Source organism: Squalius cephalus (assembly GCF_949319135.1).
Source record: "Squalius cephalus genome assembly, chromosome: 6".
Taxonomy (NCBI): domain Eukaryota; kingdom Metazoa; phylum Chordata; class Actinopteri; order Cypriniformes; family Leuciscidae; genus Squalius; species Squalius cephalus.
Genome location: NC_137127.1, coordinates 3,714,278 through 3,728,728, shown reverse-complemented (window position 1 = coordinate 3,728,728; position 14,451 = coordinate 3,714,278). Strand labels below are relative to the sequence as shown.

Here is a 14,451-nt window from a genome sequence, read left to right as displayed (position 1 = left end):
ATACAATTATGAATTAAAGCAGATAAAAACAAAAAGTAAAAGACTTACAGAGCTCTTTTGGAGGTTTTGATGACCGCTGATAGTCTAATTAGACACTCGTCTGATTTCTTAAATTTCTCAAGCTCAAAGTCCCCCAGCTCCTCCTCTGATGTCATCAACACAAAGGCCACAGCAGACCACTGGGCAGGTGAAAGGTCAGCAGATGAGAGACTTCCTTCTCTAAGTTGTGTTTGAATGTCTTTAACCAGAGTTTGGTCATTCAGTTCATTCAGACAGTAGAACAGATTGATGGACCTTTCTGGAGATAAATTTTCTCCTAACTTTTGCTTGATGTACTGAACTATGTCCTTGTTGATGTGGTCATTTCTGTCTTGCTGTGTCAACAGACCTCGTAAGAGTGGATAATTACACTCAAGTGATAGACCAAGAAGGAATCGAAGGAAAAGATCCAGATGTCCATTGTCACTTGCGAGCGCCTTGTCCACTGCAGTTTTCAGCAAATCAATCATGGCTTCATTTTTGTTTTCCTGCTCTGTAGACTCTTGAGCAAACACACTTTTCTTGCTGATGTCTAGAAAAAGATGTGCATAAAGGGCTGCAATAAACTCTTGAATGCTCTTGTGAACAAAGCAGTACATGGTACCAATAATGATTCCGGTTTCCTCTTTAAAGATCTGTGTACACATGCCTGAATACTCTGATGCTTTAGAGGCATCAATACCACAGTCCTTCAGGTCTGTGTCATAGAAGATCAGGTTGTTTTTTTCCAGCTGATGAAATGCCAGTTTCCCCAGTGAAAGGATGGCATCTTTATCCCAGGAAACATCTGGTCTGTATTCTCCATCATACTTTTGTCTGCTCTGCTGGATCTGAAAGCGGAGAAAGTGTGTGTACATTTGTGTCAGAGTCTTGGGAATGTCTTCAGTATTTGATTCCTGCAGTGTTATAGAGGCGTCCTCAGTCTGATTTTTTGTATTATTTATTTTCTCCTCCAAAATGTTCTGGAGAACAGTGGCTGAAATCCAGCAGAAGACTGGGATGTGGCACATGATGAAGAGACTCTTTGATTGTTTAACGTGATCAATGATTCTGTTGGCCATTTTCTCATCAGTGAATCTTTTTCTGAAGTACTCTTCCTTTTGTGTATCATTGAACCCTCTGACCTCTGTCACGCGGTCGATACAGTAAGGAGGAATCTTAGTGGCAGCCGCTGGTCTGGTGGTGATCCAGATGAGAGCAGAAGGAAGAAGATTTCCCTTGATGAGGTTCGTTAGGAGAACATCCAGAGAGGCTGGTGACGATACATCACGCCACGTCTCATTGTCCTTAAAGTTTAAAGGAAGGCGACATTCATCCAATCCATCAAGAATGAACAGGACTTTGTATTTATCATCTCTTGTAAGGTTCAGTCCTTTTATCTCTGGGAAAAACTGACTAACAAGGTTCATTAAGCTTAGTTTTTCTTTCTCCTTTAAGTTCATCTCTCTGAATGGAAGAGGAAATATGAAGCTGATATCTTGATTTTCTTTTCCTTCGGCCCAATCCAGAATAAACTTTTGCACCGAGATGGATTTACCGATGCCAGCAGCTCCTTTTGTCATTACAGTTTTAATCTGCTTGTCTTGTTCAGGTGATTCAAACAAATTTGTGCATTCAATCTGTATCTCTTGTGATTCAGCACGGCTGGAAATCTCAATCTGTCTCACCTCATGTTCTGTATTGACCTGTTCACTGCCACCCTGAGTGATATAGAGATCTGTGTAGATGTTATTCAGATCTATGGAGTCACCTTGCTTTGCAATTCCTTCAAACACACATCGATACTTCTTCTTCAGGTTCGATTTAAGTGTTCGTTGATGAATAGACAAGACAAGCTCATCTAAACACAAACAGAAATAAAAATACTTGATCATACTTTTCTTTCCTGACTTTAAATGACAACATGACAGATGGTCATGAGCCTCTTACCTTTTAGAGTATCTGCAAGTTCATCTTGCTTCATAATTTTTAGGAAGTGCAGTGTGATATCAAGAGCTGCTTCTTTGATGCTACACATGTCATCTATATAGTATTGCACAAAGTATTGGGTGTTCTCCTTTTTTTGTATTTTCTTAAACTTTTCCAGCTCATTCTTTAGGAATACAATTATTTTCTGCTCAAGGTCCTAAAAGCATAAAAACAAAGATGGGTACAACAACAAAATGTAACCAAATTCACATCCATATATGAAACATATGGTTAAACAAATTACAGACATCAGAAGTAAAAGCATTAATGAAGCTGTGATAATGTGAAACTACAAATAGCATATGAAATAAAAATGAAAACTCCAGAACACCAGTTAGCTTGAGCAAACTATGTATGCAATAATTTTAGGTAAAATTATTGAAAGTACCTAATTAAAGGACAAACAAGTGTTTGCCTATATGCAATTTTACAGGCGCATTGCTGCTGCTGGATTATGCTGTTAACTTCTTAGACAAAGGCAGTAAATGTAACACACATACCAGAATTAAAGCAGAACTCAGCAACTCTAGCGAACTCTAGTCACTTCGTTTTCCCCACGAGCTCCCTCTACAGCTGTGGGGGGCGTATATTTCACAACACGGTCGTAAAAAACTCACTTGCAGCGGCCTCCTCCCCCTCTCTACCGCTGCTCATGTGCGTTTGTTTTGATCGGAGCAAGCCAACCGTATCGTGTGGAGCTATGTCTACCGAGGTGGGTAATCTGGTAATACCAGAGATACATCATACATGCGTGTGTGTTTATGTTGAATTGCCGTAAAGCAATTCGTGTTTCGCGCTCGTTCTCGTTCTCGCTTCTCACGAGACTTCCAATTTCTATCTTGCCGGGACGGTAGTCCTCAAGTTGCAAGGTTGGTTTTCCGCCTGGGACCGCTGGGGGGAGCGGGGAAAGTCACCAATATCACCAGAACAGGTTATTTAACCATCCAAATGATTTCTAGACAGTTTTATTAAGTTAAAAAAGTTACCAAGTTCTGCTTTAAGGTAGGCAAAATTAACATTACAGAACGTCAATATCACTGTGCCCCAAATCATACATAAATTACAAATCATACAGAATTGTAGAGTTGCTAAATATTGTTTACATATAATTGCAAGTTTAATGAAACTGCTTGTCTACCAACATGAAAATATATGAGTCTAGCATTGTTGACATGTGGATGTGTACACAACTAAAATGCTAGGGAAAATGCTAAATACATTAATTAGTTGTCTTTTTTTTAACTAAAAATACACTATTTTACATTTGTTGAAAACCCCATTTGTTTATTATAATATAAATGTGAACAATAAATACAAAAGAATATTTTTCCATACCTGAAAGCAGTTGAGATTTTCTCTGAACTTCTTGAAGCGGTAACTCTGAAAGTCTGTTTTTTTCTTGTATGGAATCCTGTTAGCAAAATAAATGTGGTCATTGTTTATAGTATATTAAATAAAATACAGCATGTGCAATATTAGACAAAACTAGAACTGGAAACAGCATTTTTTTGCAAACAAATGTCACAATTTGGTTATGTTTCATGTTCTTGTTTCATGTCTGTCATGTGATCCCCTGTTCAAGTCATGCGATCCAGACATGTGTTCCCTTGTCTGTTGTGTCATGTTGTTATTGGTTCATCGTTTCATTGTTCACAGGTGTCCCTTGTCTAGTCATTAGTCTTGTGTGTTTTTAAGCCCTAATGTTTGCCGTGTGTCTTGGTCTAGTTTTGTTCCACTGTAACTGCTGTTGGTAAGCGTCATGCCATGATCTTGATTCATGTCATGCTTTTGTTTTCTTATGTTATTATAATCAAAGCTGCACATGGGTTCAATCTAGTGGTGGGCAGATCGAGGCTTCGTGAAGCAATGAAACAGTTGAACCAAATGGGCCATATTGTTTCGAGGCTTCGAATCAATCCGACACCCGTCTCAACGGTGACACCTAGTGGTCACTTGCAGGTGTTGATCTGAAACAACCTTGACCAGCCATTAAAAAAAAAATGTTGTTTTTTTATTATTGTATTTTTCAAATATGTGAAGCTTGTAACCTATAGGCTCCTCACTGTGCATAATGTTATTTTGGTCCTGCAAAATGAATATTAATAAAAGAAATCAAGCCACAATGTCTCACTATTTTAGAGATTTTTATAAAAAAAATATTAATTTCTCTGCTGTGGAAGGACTTAGCCTACTTCTTTTTTTACAGATAATTTCTCCAGCCTTTGAAAAAATCCTCTCACAAGGGACACTTGTTGCTGGCATACAAAGATATTTTTTAGCTAGGACATACAAATGAGGAAAGATTACTGCTCTCTCTTTCCAGTAAGTTAGTGGATCATGAGTTCTGGGCAAATACGCAAATTTCAGATTCTCCTCAAATGGCGTATCATGGATGATGTATTGTTGCAGTAGGCTAGCAGCCGATCACAATACACACATCTCACTTTATTTGGGGTTTCTAAACGGAAATGCTCCCACACCACAGATGTACGGCATCTCTTCTGGGGAGCCTCCATTTTATCTATATATCTATGTATCTATCTATATGAATCTATCTATGTATCTAGATATGTATCTATAATCTATCTATGTATCTAGATATAATCTATCTATGTATCTATCTATAATCTATCTATGTATTTATATATGTATCTATAATCTATCTATATATGTATCTATCTATCTATCTATTAATCTAGCTGTCTATATATATTTATATCTATGTATCTATTAATGTGTCACTATATGTATACTCTGTCTCTAGACTATCAGTCAATGTGTTGTGTAAATTTAAATGTAAGCCTAAATAGCCTATAACTAATCAAATGTCACTATATCACCAAAAATCCGCAATTTCAAAATCAAACTCCTCTCACAAAAACCCACGAGGTCAATATACGTTGATTTCACTTTTATACAGATGTGCGATTGTGTGGTCTGTTCCCGACCGTGTCAATCAAACGCTGATTCGGCGGACCACACCTGATGAAACACTTAGTGAAACACTTCGAGGCTTCGTTTGGCCATAGTCACATGACATGGGTGTTTTGAATCACGCTTCGGATCAGTGTTTCGAAACATCTGTGCTTCGGGATCTCGCAAAGCTTCGGAACGACTGTTTCGCGTCAGCCATCCCTAGTTCTATCCACTGGTCTATATACTGACTGGATAGCTCATGACATTCTAAACTGCCAGCGGGCAGTGATGCCACCGGAAGTGTCCGAGCGGCCATCTTACGATTCCCTACCAGCAGAGGGCTCCAACGGCCGTTATACAGAGATTGGTAGCTCCGATGGCACTTTTAAGATGACCCGCTGTGCAGCATACAAGTGTAAAATGACGTTCACAAAAGGATGTAGAAAAACTGCCCACAGATTTGTAATTCAAGCCCTGGGGGGGGGGGCGCTGTTTCTAGCAAGGCTGTAAGACGTGTTTCCCTGCTGCTCTGAGAGAAAGTGTTCATTTTACTCATTTACTTGCACAGTTTTGTATAATTTCTTTATACAAGTTGAAAAACTAGTTTACTAACATTAGAAGGATCACTCATATTGACTGTAAGTCACGAATATGTCGTCATCTCGAGCGAAAACCGACGTGGGTAAGAGTGGCAAAACTGCACACTCGCCAGAGGATGCTGATGGGGCCTCAGCAAACATCAATTCTACCGACAGTTCATCTGCAAACATAACTCTCATTCAGGGCATGTTGGAGTCGGTCAAAAATGATATATGCAAGAAAATTGACTCATTGTCATCGGATTTGTGGTCAGAGATCGTCACAGTTAGACAAGAAGTTAAAGACTGGCTAGGCCCTTTGCAGCAGAAAGTTGACGCTAACGCTGACACTGTCAGAGAACTGGAACGTTCAGCATCTGATCACAGTGATCGCCTAACTGAAATGCAATCCGTTATATCTACGCTTCAAAAACAGGTGGTACAACTGGATGCCAAATGTGAAGATCTGGAGGGAAGATCCAGAAGGAACAATATTCGCCTCGTCGGATTACCCGAGGGAGTAGAGGGTTCGCATCCAGCTGACTTCGTCTCTCAGCTTTTGCAGAGCTTGCTGCATCTCCAGGAGAAACCTCTACTAGACAGGGCACATCGCACACTGCGCGAGAGGCCAAGGAAGGGGGAGCCCCCCCGTCCCTTTGTCATTAGAGTTCACTACTTTTGAAGCCTGTGATGAGATTCTATGACGCGCCGCACAGCTATCTCCTCTGATTCATGATGGGAATAAGATATCTTGTTTGTGATTGTGAAGATTGTGAAACAAGCTGCTTTCAAGGATTCAAAACGTCTCCTTCACTCATGCCCCGGGGTTAAGTCTGGCCTTTTGTTTCCTGCTGTGTTGCGGATCACTTTTTCCAATGGTGCTGTACACAAGTTTGAGGACCCGGCCGCCGCATCGGACTTTATAAAAAAAAACGTCTTACCTGCAAATACCTGAGGTAAATATCATGTACAGATGGTACTCAACCAGAATAATACTTTTCCCGCGGCGGTAAATTGCGGGTGTGTATTTGCAGCCTCTTACCGCTAAGAGGCGCTACAATCACAGACTTTGCAAAGTGTCAGCGCGGCTCATTGAGAGCGATTGAAAGCTGGTAGCAAATCAATTCAAATGAAACATTGAATGAATTCATAATCACAATACTGAAATTATTGAAATTAAATTGAATAAATTGAATAATGAAAAAAAAAATTCAACATAAAACATTGCAATAGGAAAAAATATTAGGCCACATCAATGAGGCTTTGTAAAAGCATAAGACATTAGTTTAACAGTATTCAGACGATAGCTCTGTGGTCAATGCAACAACATGATCCTCTCGGAGCTTCAAGCGATCTGAGATCGAATCTCAGTGTAGCCGACAGCGTTTATGTTTTTCCGTTCTTGATGCTTAAATGCTCTGTTTATTAAAGTCAAGCATCTTGTTTAACACTCTGAGGTCGGCAAACACGCCCCCGCGTTTTGCTGGATTTTCTTCACATTGTAGCAACATAAACTTAAATTACTCCGTCATTTATGGTCATACAGAAAAAAGAAATATGAAAAAAGAATCTGTGATATTTCTACTTTTGTATGTGTCCACTTACAATCAAATCAAAACATTGTGCTTTTGTAAAATAAAGAAAATAAACAGGGTGTGCGTTCTGCCTCTCCGTCGCGGTGAACTTTTTTTTCTTGAGCACGTCTATAAACTGAAACAAAACTCAGCGAATACTTGTCACACATTTATGAGCCATATACCTTTATAAACATTTAAGTGTGTACTTTTAAATGATCGGATTCAAACTGAAAACAAATATTCTCTGTTTAAGTAATATGTATAAAACCAACACGATGTCCAGTATCTCAAACCCTTGCTCATTATTTTTAATTCGACCACGCCCACTCGCGCAAAAGAGATTGACATGCAAATCGTCCACATGGAACGCGCTCGTTACCTCAAAAACAAAGCACCAAAAAACTTCACAAGCTTTTCGTCGAGTTGGAAAGACACGCCGTGAGCTTACATCGGATTTACCTCAGAAGAAGAAGAACGCGATTTGAAGACAAGAAAGTAAGGTAAGAAATTCTTAATTATTAGTTTGTTATTGTTGCATAAACTTCACATTGCAGTTGAACTGTTGCTAGATATAAGGTGAATATTATAATATTTAGACCCGTGTTTGTGGATATCTGCTCTAGAGTGCGGATCGGGCCGAATTTTTTTGTCCGAGCCCGGCCCGCGTCCGACAGAGCAGTAACCGAACCCGACCCGAGCCCGACAGGCATAATGATATTTATGTCCGAGCCCGACCCGAGACCGACAGTTAAAATCCCATTTTTTTTCTCATACTAATAACACATGTACGTTTGTTTGTGTGGAAACCCCGCTTTTATTAAGCAACTGTAGGAAGGCATTCGGAAATGTCAGCAGGATGAGTGCATCAGCGCGCACGGAGCAACAAGCGCACTTAACGCAGGCGCGCATGCACGTGTTTCGTTGTCACGGCTACATAAACAAATTTCCGCACACAGGAAGACAGATGTTATGGTAATATTTTACATGTATTTTAATCACAAAAACGAACGTTTGCATCAAGTGAAAGCATCAGGCACATTGGCTACCTACATAATAAGCTGTTTTAAAATGTTCAATGCCTTATCGCGCTGATGTGACCGAGCCCGACCTGAACCCGAACATAATTTGTAAATATCTGTCCGAACCCGGCCCGGCCCGTCGGGTACCGACGGGTCCCGTCGGGCTCGGGTCGGGTATCCATCCTCTAATCTGCTCAAACGTAGATATGTATAATATGGTAACCATAATGTTTCATATTTTGGAGCGCGCTCTGATGTTTGAATGTATCATATTTTGGAGCGCGCTGTGCTGTTTGAATGTATCATATTTTGGATTGCGCTGTGGGTTTGAATGTATCATATTTTGGATTGCGCTGTGGGTTTGAATGTATCATATTTTGGAGCGCACTGTTAGCCTGGGTTTCCCCATGCTGCCTTGAACGCAGTGCGATTTTATTCACGCTGCTAGGCAGCCTGGATACCAAGGACCAGATTTCCCCCTCAAAAAGGGAACCAATCACAGAACGGGGAGGGAGCAGCAAGACGATGATGACGTCTATGCGACACACCGAAGCAGTTTGTTTATATCTATGGATACAACATGGCATCAGACGCGAAGTTACTTTTCGATGCAGCCTTAGATAGTGTTCTTAATAGTTTAGAACGCAAGTTTATTTCGTCGTCTTCCTCGTTGAATTTCTGTCGCTCTACATACGTCATTTTGTATAATTGAAATGATTGGCTATGAGCTACGTACAGGCGCATTTGTTAGACATTCGTAGCGCCCAATAAACGGCTCTGGGCATTCATAAACCACGCCTCAAATACGAGAAAATTAACATGTGGTTCCCAGACCACGTCTCAAATGAGACTAGGTCTGACGTTAGCCAGGCTAGCGCGCTGTGGGTTTGAAAAGCAAAACGCACCAAACAAAGGCTTCATGTTTTTACTCTAATCTCATTTCATATCATCATAACGAATGGAAACATTTGAAGTAACATATGATAATCAATATATTTTTCTCTAACGTAGTTGTTATTGAAATCTTTTGGAAGATTTATAGGCTGTTATAGGCTATAGGCCTTTTTCACGGAAGTTAGAACGCACATCCGGTTCAGCGTTTGTTGTGTAAAGCGACTTCCGGTCGAAACAACAATGGCTGAAGCAACATCGAGGTGTCACTGTAGCATCCCTCATTGCACAAATAATAAGCAGTGACAACCATATTTGAGTTAATGCTTTTCCAAGCAATGACTGTCTGACAAAGAAGTGGATGCATGCTATTTGACACGTAGAAGTCCCGACGTTTAAGATCCCTATAAGTATCACATTTGTTTGTAGCCGACGCTAATTACACTGCCGCTACTGGCAGTACACATTTTTTTTAATATAATATACTATAAGATTTATTTTTTGTTAATAGGCTATCTTCAATAGCCTACCTAGAGATATAATTAAATTAATATTTACTAATTAATTAATAAGTATTAAACAAGTTAAATTAAACAAGTTAAATTAAACAAGTAGCCTAGTCAAAACACATCTAACAGAACAATGTTTATTTTTTACATTGTGTTCTTATTTTTTATTAACGAAATGTCAATTTTCGTCTTTATAAGAGACGACACAAAAATCTTCAAGATAGCCTATACAGCCTACAATCTTCAAATGTAGCCTATAACGGATTGTCACCTTATAAACAATCCTTTGGAATTGTGGTGGAATAAGCAATGCTATATTGAAATACTTTATTTTATTAGTTCATTAACTATGCCAACTCAACTAATGTATGTAAAGAGCTGGATACTAATTACTAATTAATGTCAACTATTAAATGTAGGCTACTGATAAGAGTTGCCATAGACTAAAGATTTTTTCTAGACTAGTAGTCATTCATTTAAGCAATTACTAATCGCACATTTATATTCAATCCTTGGTATAGCCTATATATTCCGCGCTCAAGCGCATACATAAAACTTGCCGCAAAGCACCGGCAAAAGTAGGCTAATGATAATAAATTTGTCTGAAATTTTTTTCTAAATCAGTGTCGACTGCAAACATCTCCATACATCTCCGCTGTAAAGTAGATGCACCTTTCATCGGACAGGATTACATCATCAGATAGTAGGCTACTGTACGTATTGGCTTTCCATTGGATTTTTTTCGTTGGTGAACATTTCAAGTTTTATAGATATATTTCTCATGTCTGTGAGGCTAGTGATACGCTGTTTTTTCAGTTCATTTTTGAGATACGCTCCAATTCACAGAGATCATGAAAGCGCGTCCTGTTTCTTTTATTTTACAAATGCACAACGTTTTCTTGTTGTTGTGAGTTTACACAAATAAAAGTAGTTGTGACTGATGTATTATTATTTTCTGTATGACCAGAAATGATGGAGTATTTTAAGTTGTTTCCACTGTTGATAGGAAAATGCGAGTGATGGCACCGGCGCGTCCATGTCATGCAGTGCGCGCTCCACACTCCGCACAAACACCTGGATATGTGCTTAATAATAGCGAACATTTATAGGTTAACGTTAGGGCGAGCGGCCATGCCAGACGGATAAGTCCTCTTCGTGTCTAACAAATTAAATCATACATTTTCTACGGCGAGTAAGCGCTGTGCCAGTGGGCGGCTGAAACACAACACTAGAGAAAGCTGGTGTTTTTCTTTAAATAAATTCGTTTAGGCTTTAAAATAAATATTGTTTGTGGGCTAATTAATGCCACAATTATTTGTTTATTTTATAGGCTACTTATATATTTTCATTTTTTGTTTTGCATTGAATACCATTTAAAGGATTTGTTGCACTGCAATTCCATCCTCCCATAAAGCCACGTTAAGATTTTTCTTTATAATAAAGGGTTTCTATGGGAGGAAAACGCTTAACGTGTGCGTTGCGTTCATATTCTGGACTCATCTGCTTTTCTGTTGGATAGTATGGTTTAGTAATAAGGTGTGTACAGAATTTGATCTTTTAACATGTCCATTGGGGGCTGCTATATCAGCTTTTTGAACGTAGATGTATGATAGACATGAAAGGCTTAGGCTATATCAATTTTATGTGGATAAAGGCATATTTTGTAGGCTACATAAAATTGATATAGCCTATATCAATAGCGGAAATAATATGTGGCAGCAATGTGGCACCGTAGCCTACTCTGACGACACCCAAGACGACAAAATAGTTAGTGAGGTAACAGCGCTGGAGCAGATCATGACTATATGCAGTCTCCTCTTCCAGGTATGTTTATGCATTTCTGAAAACAAATTACGAAGCTACTTTCCCGTCATATTTGATTAAATCTATTATTGAAGCCTTTACATTTATGTCCTTTCACTTTCAAGTCATAATATCATTTTAGTTAATGTTGACACAAATTAAATTAGGCTACTGTTCAAGGAAGATATCACCATACTTTATTTCTCCAAATAAGCTGCCACAACTGCAGTAATAAAATTAAGATAAACAAAGTCTTAAAATTATCTAAAATGACTATTACAATAAAGATTTGTTTTGTTTTGAGTGCGGAGAAGCTCGACAAGTCAAAAAACATCCGCTGATGTAATTGCCGGTAGATTCTTCAGGGAAGTTGTGTGAAGAGTAACGTTAGCGCGTCTGACTCTTTTTCACCGGAAGTCGCTTTACACAACAAACGCTGAACCGGATGTGCGTTCTAACTTACGTGAAAAAGGCCTATTGTTATTATTTTATGCAGCATCATTATACATTGTTGGAAACATTTGTGTGTGTATTCTGTGAATTTTAAAAAGCAATTTGAACCAGAAAAATCTAAAATCTATTCCCAAAATGTTAACAGTTTTTTTTGTTTTTGTTTTTTTTACAGGGACCAGATGCCACTGAGTCCTGCTGACTTCAACATTCACATGAGTCTCTGTACATGAACATGGTAAAATGAAAATCAAACACCTTGGAAATGAAAGGTATGTACAATGTTTTTAGGAATGGCACAAAGGTCTCTGTCTTTGGATCATTGTTTTCAATAATGTGCTTTTTTGTTATTTGTTGCGTATCTTTGGATTATGTTGTGTTGTAAATAAATCCAAACAATCTAAAAGCCATTCTTTTTTAAATCTCCTCATTCTTTGTGCAAGGTTGCTCAGAATGATAGGGCCTGATAGGTCCTAATAGGGCCATTAGGGGTGGGTCTTTGTCTTTCTCAGGTGTGAAATCCATACATATTAATGATGTGATCACGCCTCTTCGCATAAAGCTTTCTTACAGAAAACACGTCTTACAAATTTTAAATCAATATATTGTCTTATCTGAATGAGCAGTCAGGATGATTTTCACATAGTTTTGAAGCAAATATTCTAGGCTACGTGATACAATTTTGTCTTCAACGAGCCCAAGAGGGCCCACGTCACTCCTTTGTTCATCTCACTGCACTGGCTACCTCTCTCTGCTCGCATCAAGTTCAAGGCACTGACGCTTGCTTACAGATCTGTCACAGGGTCAGCTCCGTCCTACTTTCACTCACTCCTACAAGTCTACATCCCTACCAGAAGCCTTCGATCGGTCAACGAGCGACGTCTCGTGGTCCCATCACAGAGAGCCAAAAAATCACTTTCCAGAACATTCTCATTCACAGTTCCATGCTGGTGGAATGATCTCCCCACCGGCATCCGGAATGCAGAATCCATGACAACATTCAAAAAAGAGCTAAAAACTCTTCTCTTCCGTGAGCACTTAACCTCATAAAAAAAAAAATCCGGAATGCAGAATCCATGACAACATTCAAAAAAGAGCTAAAAACTCTTCTCTTCCGTGAGCACTTAACCTCATAAAAAAAAATATATATATTTTTTTATATATATATGTATATATTCCTGTAAATTCTCGCTTATCGGGCTTATGCTACTCTGAATAATGCCTGAACTTCGTATTTTGAGCACTTCTTGCGTTGTTTTTGCCTCTTCACGATGACTTGCTTAATTTAGTCCCAATTTGTAAGTCGCTTTGGACAAAAGCGTCTGCTAAATGACTAAATGTAAATGTAAATTCACCTTACAATAAAACGAGGTTGATCGCGAATTAAAGAGCTCTGTATCTGCTAGGGATGTCAACGATTAATCGACAATCGATTAATTGTCGATAATACATTTAATCGATACAACTTATCGATCATCTATTAAGCAGGTCTTCATGTGCGTGCGTGCTGCTCAACCGCGAAACATGTAAAGCGAGCGCCCCGGAGTTATGTTTGGGACCATTTTACACCTTCATCATGACTATAAATTTGCGTGTGCATTCGCAGCCTTTTGTTTTGTGCAAATGTAAGTTGTAATACTGTTTATTACAACTTACATTGTGTATGCCTATCCATATCTGATTTATCTCATATTGGATGCATTTGGTTAAGAATTAACTCTGTAGTAAAGCGTCATGCTTCAGCGCGCGCAGCTCAAACGGCAGTGCACAACTAATAATGACTATTGGGACTGTAATATTACATAACATTATAAAGAGAATAATATTGTAATAAAACATTGTGAATTATTTGGGTTTAGTTGCCATGTCGTGTCGCTCCAGGAAAAGCGCGTCCACAACATGAGTAGTTCTGAATGAATGGCACGTAACTTAGTTCAAGTTCACTTGAGCATGAATTTGCGTCATTTTGTGCAGATATAATTTGTAATATTATGTTTATTTTGAATATATCTGATTAATCTCATATAGGATGCGTTTCTTTTAGATAAATAACGTGCTAGCAAAGTGCTCCAGTTTAACGGTAGCAGATTCATTCAGCGCGTGCAGTTGTTCCAGGAAGAGCGCGTCCACAACAGTCACACATTCTAAGCGCATATGAGGCGGTGTTGGTGACACGTTGTATTAGTAGTTATATTTGATTATTAAATAATTAATTTAATTATCAATCACATCGAAACATTTTACAATCCTACTAGCCCTTTATTTATATTTAAAACCATTCTCATTGATTTGGTGAGGAACATACAGTAGCGTTTTGAGCAGCATTTGCAGACCCTGTCATGCTGTTGGCCATAGCTACTGCAGTAGACGCATATCGCAGTATAAAGGCTAACGATTAATCGATGAATTGATCGTTAATTTAAATGACGATCGATCATGGGAATTTGTGAAAATTGACATCCCTAGTATCTGCTAAATTGAAATTGTGTGTGGAAAACCTTTAAATACAATCAATAAAACTACAATATTTATAATTTAATAAGATATAGGGCCTACATATGGACTTTTGGAGATTTTGAGAATTATCCTTAAAAGAATTTTGCCTTTGCCTGCTCATCAGGCTGGCTATCCGACACTCTCCATATGAAAGACGGAACATTAACACCTCTTGTCATGCACCCCCATGATAAAGCAACTATAC

General features: G+C 38.7%; 3 protein-coding genes across 4 annotated transcripts in view; 1 reads left to right on the top strand and 2 right to left on the bottom strand.

Moving 5' to 3' along the window:
• Positions 1 to 14,451, top strand: part of LOC307160070 (uncharacterized protein) — a 719,517-nt gene that overhangs the window by 150,947 nt on the left and 554,119 nt on the right. The window lies entirely within an intron of this gene.
• LOC307160071 (uncharacterized protein) overlaps positions 1 to 14,451 on the bottom strand; it is a 130,926-nt gene that overhangs the window by 22,225 nt on the left and 94,250 nt on the right. For both annotated transcript variants that reach the window (XM_079873885.1, XM_079873886.1), the window contains 3 exons: positions 3,343 to 3,418; positions 1,969 to 2,164; positions 49 to 1,879 (listed from right to left, as the gene is read on the bottom strand). In XM_079873885.1, the coding sequence (XP_079730011.1) occupies positions 49 to 1,879; positions 1,969 to 2,164; positions 3,343 to 3,418 (2,103 nt within the window). The remainder of the gene's footprint in view (positions 1 to 48; positions 1,880 to 1,968; positions 2,165 to 3,342; positions 3,419 to 14,451) is intronic.
• Positions 1 to 14,451, bottom strand: part of dnaaf4 (dynein axonemal assembly factor 4) — a 503,354-nt gene that overhangs the window by 485,685 nt on the left and 3,218 nt on the right. The gene's annotated exons all lie outside the window — the stretch shown is intronic.